At 35.2% G+C, this 9,805-nt stretch overlaps 1 protein-coding gene across 3 annotated transcripts in view; it reads left to right on the top strand.

Moving 5' to 3' along the window:
- Positions 1 to 9,600, top strand: part of NTRK2 (neurotrophic receptor tyrosine kinase 2) — a 143,744-nt gene extending 134,144 nt beyond the window's left edge. For all 3 annotated transcript variants that reach the window (XM_072404084.1, XM_072404083.1, XM_072404085.1), the window contains 2 exons: positions 3,389 to 3,547; positions 3,775 to 9,600. In XM_072404084.1, the coding sequence (XP_072260185.1) occupies positions 3,389 to 3,547; positions 3,775 to 3,960 (345 nt within the window). In that variant the 3' untranslated portion in view covers positions 3,961 to 9,600. The remainder of the gene's footprint in view (positions 1 to 3,388; positions 3,548 to 3,774) is intronic.
- Positions 9,601 to 9,805: the final 205 nt, after the last annotated feature.

Below are 9,805 nucleotides of genomic sequence, written 5' to 3'. Positions count from 1 at the left end.
CATTTGCAATCCCTATTTAATGTACAGCACTGCGTAATATGTTGGCGCTATATAAATCCTGTTTATTAATAATAATAATAATAATAATAATAATACTGAAGAGATTAAAAATCCCATGCTCCCAATAATTTACATCCTTTCCACCAAATTGGTACCTAGTTTGATAAGCAGATGTAATGTTTGAAACACGGAAGCTATTGAGGCCTTAATGCTTGCAAGGCAGATTATGCCAATGATGAGATTAAAATATAGCAATTCCAATACACATTTCTTGTTATTTATTCATTAGTTTAGTGGTTAGGCAATTGCCTCTTTGTTGATCTGAGCTGTTTGGTTGGTTTTAGAAGCTCTTAGGAGAATATCATAATGGTTCATAAAGCCACAAAATCTAGCTTATAATGAAAATGTTATTGTCAAGGTGCTGGCTATTCTTTAAAAGGACCCTTCATTCATATTTAGACATTTAATGATGTGGTTACATCTCCAACACAAAGAGATCACAATGTGGTTTTTTTGTAGGCTTGCTTGTCACCGTAATGTATTAAAGTGAGTTAAACTTTATTGAATTGATCATGTAGACATAACAGGAAATAGTATCAATAAATAAAGCGGTGATGGATAGTCAAGGTTATGTATATTGAGTGCGTTAGGCTTTTAGGCACATTATCTGACTGTTAATGCCTTCTTACATGTCATCATTAAAAACGGGTTTGAGATACGTTACAGTAATGATGTATACATTTTAAAATGAAACTACTAAGCAACTATAAATATATATATTGAAAGAAGACCTATGGAGGTTTTTTTGTTTTTTTACTTTTGCATATGGAAAAGATCAGCTAAAAATGTTTTAGTAGTATTTTAAAACATATATACAGCATATGACCAAATACACATATTCCAGAATAGGCTTCTTTTGACCTTATCTCACTTTTACGGACACTTCACACTAGTGTGCTGTGCACAGACAAAATCAAGGCAGTTTTATTTTTATTAGGATCATTAGGATTAATAGAATCATTTGCATTTAGCTGAACCATACGCATGTCTAAAAAAAACATGGAAAAGCTTTAGGTCAGCTTTATTCTCTCTTAAATACCTAAAATTGAGTTAGGTGGAGTGCCCATTTAGTAAAAGTGAATTTTATTATAACGTGTTTTTAGAGGTGCGTAACTTAAACATAAATACAGGACCCTGATTTGTTATGACATGTAAATAAAAAATGTTTTATAAATTTCAATATAAATTTGAAAAAAATATTCAGATATAGAACATATGAGTGTGCAAGATTAAACTGAAGTTTATTCATAGCTATGTACATGTTAGGAGATAATTATCTGGTCAGTGATCCTCTGGTTTGTGCCACCACAAAATCACACTCTATTCATTCTGCCCAGCGGTGTTCGCTGCTTACCTTTAGCAATGCTATGATGTACTTTCTTGGCATCTCCGGCACATACTATGTAACTATGTAATATGTACTACTGTACTGTACTATGTAACTGTGCACAGCTGAACAGGATTTTAGGGTTAGATTAGTCCCTAGCTTCATCCTGTGCCACCATTTCCTGCTAGGGCTTTATAGCCTTTCTGCTCCCAGTCATCAGAACCTGTTAGTGTTAAGCTGAGCTGACCTGCTGCTGGTGTGTTTTTTGTTATATTTACTGTTACTGACTTTGCCTGTTTCTAACTCTGTGAGTGTATGATGCTTGAACTGACTTTTTGTCAGTGACCCGACTCTGCTTTTGGCTTTGCCCTTGAATACCTTGTCCGGTAGACCCATGCATTATATCTGGCTCAGTATTCTGGACTTGTCTCAGCTGGAATCTTGGTGCTCCATTATCTGTGGGTTCCTGGTCCTCTGTCAGTCCTTCACCAGGTGCCATCCCTGGAGCACAGGAGGGTTTGGGGGCAAACATGTGCTGGGATGGTGCAACTAGCCTACCAAGGCTGAGCAGGGCCTTGCAATAGGCAAAGAGTGTGGTTTGAACAAGGTGCTGAACTAGGGCCTTACAGTACACAGGTACATTACATCACATGAACTATTGTAGCCAAATGATGTGCAATACTGGTTAGTGAATAGTCGAGGCACCTATGGCAAATAACAGAGGCAGATTCTGCTTTTCAAGAGACCTCCTGGGGATCAATGCAGTTGAGCAAACTGGCCAGCCTTTAATTAGACAATAAAGGAATAGCAGCATTCTGATATCAGTGCTAGATGGACCATGCTGAGCAATGCAGTAGAGTTTGATATAATGATAAAACTAGCCTTCTGGATTGGGGAATTAAATGTTGTATTTTATATTTTGAGTTCAGTCCTATTATAGGAGAAGAAAACAAAGGTAACAAATGTTGATAAAGAGCCACCAGCCACAGGGGATTAACTTGCATAGAGTCTGCTAGGGTAAACAGCTGTGGACCCAAGTTTTAAAAATAAACAAAAGTATGTTTACATGAGCAGCGCCAATAGTATCTTAATTTACCATTTTATACAAAATACTTTAGTCTTTGAAATAGTCAAAAGTAACAAAGGCATCAGATAAAATGTCTGTTTGAATTCTCCTAGAACTCCTTTTATTATGGGACATCACTGTAATTCAGCTAATGCATTTTTAAATGACGCATTTAATAGATGTATACACAAGTGTATTTTCAAAACAATTAGGGTACGTTTATAATTGGTGTTCCAAGCCTATTCTCTTAAATGACTAAAAAAACAATCCAAGACTAAACAAAACCTTTGTCTAGTTCCTAACTGCAGAACTGTTTAGATCTCTAAGACCCTGTTCACACTGTCTCATTGTGGCAACACATACATACACTTGCCTTGGTTAACAGTAGGTGTACCAATTCTGTTTTGCCTCTGGTTACAATCCAAAGAAGATTTGGAAACCCATCTGTGTATGAAAGCTACCATCCCAGTGTTAAAACGGAACACACCATCAGTTCCACAATTCCACTCAGGATTCAGCTCCACCTGTCAATATCTTATATTATACGGTTACATTCAAGAAAGGGATTGGAAATGATTTACTAAAAGAAGTAGAAAAAAATTGCTTTTAGGTAAAATGATGAAGCTATCCATTTCCCAATCATGTGCAAGAGTTTAAAAAAATGGAATATAGTGACCATAGTCCCTACAAAGCCAACAGCTCTCAGCTCTTCATGAGCAGTGCTCAGTTTGTGGATATGATCTTGGGGCTCACTATTACTCCTAATTCAAACAGCGTCTATTTTGTTTTTATAATAAAATGAGCGACTATTTAAAGTTCTGCATTTACAGATGTATGTGTACAAAATAATGCCCAAGATTTATATATTTTTTATGTTCATTGTTACATCAGTATGAAAACAATCCTATTGTAACAAATCAACTTTTTTTCTTTAGGTTGGAGGACACACTATGTTGCCTATTCGTTGGATGCCTCCTGAGAGTATCATGTACAGGAAATTTACAACAGAAAGTGATGTCTGGAGTCTAGGAGTGGTACTATGGGAAATTTTCACCTATGGAAAACAACCATGGTACCAGTTATCCAATAATGAGGTTTGTGTTCCTATGTTAGCTAACATGTCACATTATCAAAGTTATTGAATGTATTGTATATTGAGACACTAATTTTATACATTTTCTCAGTTGTATGCAGTTTGTAATACTTTACTGTAGATTATGATTATGATGGAAAAGTATCAGATTCCTTTGGGTTGTATCTTGTATATATATTCATTCATTCATTCTCTAAAGTTGAAATAATATTCCTATTCATATTACAGGTGATTGAGTGCATAACACAAGGCAGAGTCTTGCAGCGACCTCGCACTTGTCCGAAGGAAGTCTACGATCTTATGCTGGGATGCTGGCAGAGAGAGCCCCACATGAGGCTGAATATCAAAGAAATCCATACCCTACTTCAGAACTTGTCCAAGGCATCCCCTGTATACCTTGACATTCTTGGCTAGACAATCCAGGTGCCACATGTATGGGCTTGATGAATGAATGTGGTGAACGGCCGCTGAACTCCGTGAAATGTGTTATAACCTCTGACAGTATTATTAACAAAGATGCTGAGAAGCTATCAAAGGGCAAGCAACACAAACTTCTCCATCTGTACAATACACAGTATTGATATTTGCCATTAATAGGTTGTATTCTTTTTATTCTGAGCCTAAATCTTCTTTTATTCCTTCTTTTCCTCAGTCTATGTTTGGTTGTCTCTCACAGTTCCTCTTTCTACATGCTTATGCCTTTATGTAACTCAGCATACATAGACAAAGGCCTTAAAACCTTATCTGTTAATCAGCTGGCACGCATGTCTGTCCACCACATCTAACAATGCCTTCTTGTATTCCTGCCTTTGATGTGGATGAAAAAAGGGAAAAAATATTGTATGACGCGGACTTGACGACTTCTGCTGTACATACGTATAGACTTTATATTGACTGTCGCTCACTTCTACGTTTTTGGCTATGTGCACTACCAAGAAACTTTCTGGACATCATAAGTATGTGATTGCTGTATTAAGGAGACATAACAATGGCGTCAAGTTTAACCATCTACCTAAAGCAATTTGAGGAAACACAATCAATGCATATAAGAAGAGAATAAATCCACCATGCTCTTCATGTGGCTAGTCTTCTATCATCATACAGCCCATTATAAAAAAAACACATATCTTGCCTGTTTGTAACAACCTGCCATAGTTGTATTCATCTTCTGTCTAAGTGCAGTAAAACAGTATTAGAAGATATATTACTTGTTTTCAGAGACTGAGATCATCACAATGTGATGGTAAATGTATCTGACAGTGTGTTCAACAGACAATCTCTCATTCACTGGTTTACTATACCCCTACATGCAGGTAATACAAGCAAGGAGTACACGTGGTGACTGCAGCCTGTGATGTCCAACATGCTTGGGTTGTTTTTTGTATGAAGATTGGCAAGTGTGCCGAGGGGTGTTAAGAGGCGATAGCCTTGTGTAAGACAGTCTATGACTTGTCCTCTGTTCTGGTAACAGAGTTAGTAGGCAATTGCACAACCAAAAGATGTCTTGAGTGCACATTTATTGGTTGGTTGGCTACATTCATCTTTTTTTTTTTTTTCAATCCATGGGCTCAGGATTGACATTTATATTTCTCTATATTAGATTGTAAAAAGAGAAAAAAAATACACAAATGTGTCAGGCTTTCTTAAAATAGTTGTGATGTTATACTCAGAGGCAGCGCATGCTTATCTATGTTACTGGCATGATGTGACCAACTATTGAAAGATGTTCCCAGATATACAGGCAAAAGAAAGCCTGTACCAGTTACATTTGCCATAGTGTAGAAAACAATTGTTCCGGTGAGGCCCTGTTTTAGCTTTCATGCAGTCCTCTCTAGAGGGGTCCGTCATTGAAGAATGTAGTAGCACAGTAATGAAAACCACCATTTGTACAGGTTCTTGTAAATAAATACTGTATGTTGACAAAACTGGTAACTGTAAAATATATTTGAGATTAAAAAATGATATAAGTATGAGCCTCTATAACTGAGGCTTTAGCAAAGAACTTATTCTCAGTTTGAGGTCTGCTAATGATTGTAACACATCGCTATCACGGGGTTAAAACACATTATAAAAGTGAAATAACAATACAGTTTCAAATGTGATTGTGCTGTTGCTTCAAAGCATTGTTAAAGGTTCTTCAAATCTTTATTTACTATGTATATTTTTTCACTCCCCGGTTTGGAGTTTTAAAAAACAAAAAAACAAGAAAAAGATTTGTGAATATTTGCTTAGCTGGCAAGATTGCCACCAGGTACAGTCAAAACTCACAGCTTGTGAAGTGAGAGGAAACTGTGGGAGCATCTGTCAATGTTTTATATTTTCTAGCACCTGCCTATAAAATAGTTCTGCTGCAATAGTTCACTTTTTCCTCAATACTTTCATAGACTGACATTTACAAGATGCACACACTGGCATTACATGATGCAAGCACTGGCATCATAAAAATAAACCTCTATCAGGGCTAAGCTTCAATTGCCTTGAACTGATGCTGCTGTTGTTCCTTGTCATTTAAAATAATGGGGCTTATTTAATAACATGGTCTAACAGACAGATTAAATGGTCTTTAATTGCTGTCAGTATTCTATTATTCTATTATATTGTAAAGAACAAATATATACTGTAAATCATGGCAGCCAATCAGGTATAAGTGTTAGTGGTAATGTATAGGAAGACTAACGGAAGCGGGTATCTGATTTTCTGCTGTGGTTGTGCTATTACAATAGTTTTTTGAATAAGTAGGAACAGTTTGTTGGATTTTCTTGAGCAGTGCACCTGAGGAATGTATAAGTACTGAAACTGTGATTATATTGTTGTCCTACATGTTATCATTGCTTCAGAGTGCACCTTGGGCTTGAACATTCAATGAGCCATCTTTTAAAATGAGATGAAGGAATGTGATAATAATCAATAATGATGAAACAAAACACATTTTACATATTGATCAGTCACTAAATATTATCCGGAATGTAGTTTAGTACCACTAAATAGTAAATGCCACAAATGTTTTTTACACATATATTCTTGCTGTACTAAGATGACAAATGGAAGAAAGAGAAGACGTCTGTGGTGAGATTCTTAGTCCTTTTTGACCATTGGTTTTGTAAAATCCATATAGATCATGTAATGAAGTTATGAGTCCCATGAGTCTTATTAAAGCAAACTCAGTTCTGATCTAGGTAATGTTGCAAACCATATGAATATTATAACTGAAGTGGCTTTAATTGATTTACTTTTACTGGTAGATTATGTCTGAAAATCATGATTTACCCAGCAGTTTATTAAATGTTCAAGAAAGCTGGGGCACAAAAAAAATTGGAAGCATTAAATTATACATAGAAATGACTTGTTTTCTTAAACCCTAGTGGTCAAATTTTGTTTGAACTTTAGAGTTTATCTATTCTTAACCAACTGACTCTGTGGTCTGCATACAAAGGAACGGACGAGGCTCAATGATGTATCTATGTGACACACACAAACACATGACCAAGTACCATGTATGACTGAACACTACATGATTGCAATATAAGTGAAATTTTCTATATAAGAATAGGTTGGCTGCCACTGCTAATTTTTTTTTAAGGTGCATAATGCTGGACTACCATTGTCATCCTGATACACACTATTCATGCAGTCTTTAAAATATGTAGATTTCAAGTGGTGATTCACTAGCTGCCCCAAGGTTCTTAAGCAAGAATGATGATGACAGCCATTGTACCTTAATACATGTAAAGATTACAAGTGGTGGTTCCCTTACCTATGAAATGTTCCCTTTAGTCATCTACGATGTGCCTCATCATATTTATGTTAATTATTAAAACTGATCTCCAGGCAGCCGTTTAAAGGAAATAATTGAGAGGGGGGATAATAACCCTATCACAAAATATTAGGCCTTTATTGTTTTACAGTGCTGTTAGTCTAACACTAAAGGATTCATATTAAGAGTAGATAACAAAACAATGACCTTATTGGTGTGTTGTTTCTCTTTCTTTAGTGTCTAATCACAGGCTCAAGAGGGTGGACTTTATTCCTCAATAGCTGTAGAGCCTGCAAGGAATTCCAAGACTTGTCTTATCTGGCAAGGATGGCTGACCCACAAGTCCAGATCATTAGAACTACAGATTATCTGGATAGTAAAAAGCCCCATTATGTGTTTGTTGCTCTGCCTGGAGTTTAGTTTAAAGACTATTCACAGTTTGTTGAAAAATGGAATTTAATTATAGCACTTATTTACTTTTATCAATAACTAGAATGTGTTATACAGTTCTGCTGTTGCTGCTATCAGTATGGTAGGTTGAGTAAACCAGTCTGGATTATCTACTATCCATCTGAATTTGTAGTCTGTCATTAATATAAAGCATATTATTTATTATATGTCTTCATATTTTGAATTATTTTCATTTTAAAGCTGAACTCCTTGCAAATTCCAGAAAAACGTTCCTTTCCATTAGGGCTGGACTCAAATTGTTATGTCCAAGGGTTATTAAATACTTTGACTTATCTAATCCTACAATCTCCCAGAAGGCTCCACCATCATGCCATATAAGTGCTTATTTTATAATCTAATCCAGGCTGCTGTCACTAACCTCAATCCCTACATTTCAAGACCATTAGTAATGTTTTATGAAGAATCCTGGAAGCCTTCCTACAACCTGGATTGTAGAGAAAGAAGGAAAGCACACTGATCACTGGGGGAGTGAGGAGTAAGATAAGTAGAGGTTCTATTCACATTACCCTTGGAGCATGCAGGTTATCCCCACTGCAAAGGAAGTTTTGCTTGAACCTTGAGTTCTGCTTTAAAGTGTATCTAGTAAAAAAAAAAAAAAAAAACTGCAAAACATCAATGTTATATTGTAGTATACCAGCCCTCAGAAGTGTGGGTTGCATTATTTTAACTTTTTTGTTCATTTTCAGCAATTTTACATAAAACTTCTGTTGTCTTCTGTTGCCAAAATTGTAGAGACCTGGTCATTTTCTGTCAGCAGAATAAACAGCAAAAACAAAATTATCTTCATTGTGTAAATTACTAATCTCATGTACAACTATGTAATAAAGATGAACAAAGGCAGAGATGTTTCTATGTGACAATCATGGCTGTCTCATTCCTCACCAAAGGAAAATAATGATAAAAAAACTAGTGCAACCGCAACATCTAAGAATTGGTAAACTGTATTATAATGCATTTTAAGGGGGAGGTAAGATGCACTTTATTAAGATATAGATATCAGCAGCATGGATTAGCACAAAATTTGATATATTTCTTAGGACCTTTTGATAAAAAGGCACGGTGTGGGTATGTCACTGGTTAAGGCACAAAAGTCCAACCATCACTCATGGACAGCAGAAGAAGCTATGAAATCACTGAAGATCAACAAATTATTACAAATAAATATAAATATGGCTTACAATTAAAAAGTTTGTTGCTGCAAAGAGCCACAGTGATTGATTTATTAAAGGAGAAAGGAATTTTCAATTTCAAAGTGAATTTTTTCCTATTAATTAATTAATTAATTAATTTTCCTATACTAATTCACTTAATGAAAAAAGGTTGTGCTTATGTCATTAAACACACAAAAAAAATCATGAGTGGAGGGAGAAAAATTACTGTTTTTTTCTCCTTGCAAATGATTGGATATTTATTGCAAAAAAGGTTGGCTCTGTTTCCCCTTATTTACTAAGACAATTGATAATTCATTTTGAAAGTGAAAATTCTCTGCTTCTTTAATAAATGAATTGCTATTTGTGCCATAACTCATAGCAAACAATCATGATTTTAATTTATTAGTTTGGATTATTCAAAATAATGAAATCGGCTTGCTGGTTGGTTGCTGTGACATGACGTATTTTAGAGGGTTGAGTGACAGTTCCATCTTTAAAGTAAAATAAAACAACCACTTCAGACAGTGCTTTATATAGAATGTATTTTGTTTCATTTTCAAATGTGAAATTGCTATTAAATGGAATGGATTTTAATTATTTATTTGCTCAATGTGTTGAATAATTTATTATAGTTTAATTACAGTGACTGTGTCAAATTAAACACACATGTTACAAATGTTTGTGACAAATCCACTGTTTTATTTTTCTAGTGTTACACAGGTAAAAAAAAAAGGCGTGTGTAGGCGTAAACTGTAATAGAAAGGACTTTTCTAGCTAAATAAAGCCCAAATGAAGTCTTTTATCTTTTTATATTCCTATACCACTGTACGTTCTCATAGTTAACTGATTTTGATTTGCAATGTCCTAAAAATACTTTTTACAA

The sequence above is a fragment of the Pyxicephalus adspersus genome, chromosome 3, assembly GCF_032062135.1.
Source record: "Pyxicephalus adspersus chromosome 3, UCB_Pads_2.0, whole genome shotgun sequence".
NCBI lineage: Eukaryota > Metazoa > Chordata > Amphibia > Anura > Pyxicephalidae > Pyxicephalus > Pyxicephalus adspersus.
The sequence above is the reverse complement of the archived record's forward strand: the minus strand, read 5'-3'. Positions and strand labels throughout refer to the sequence as shown.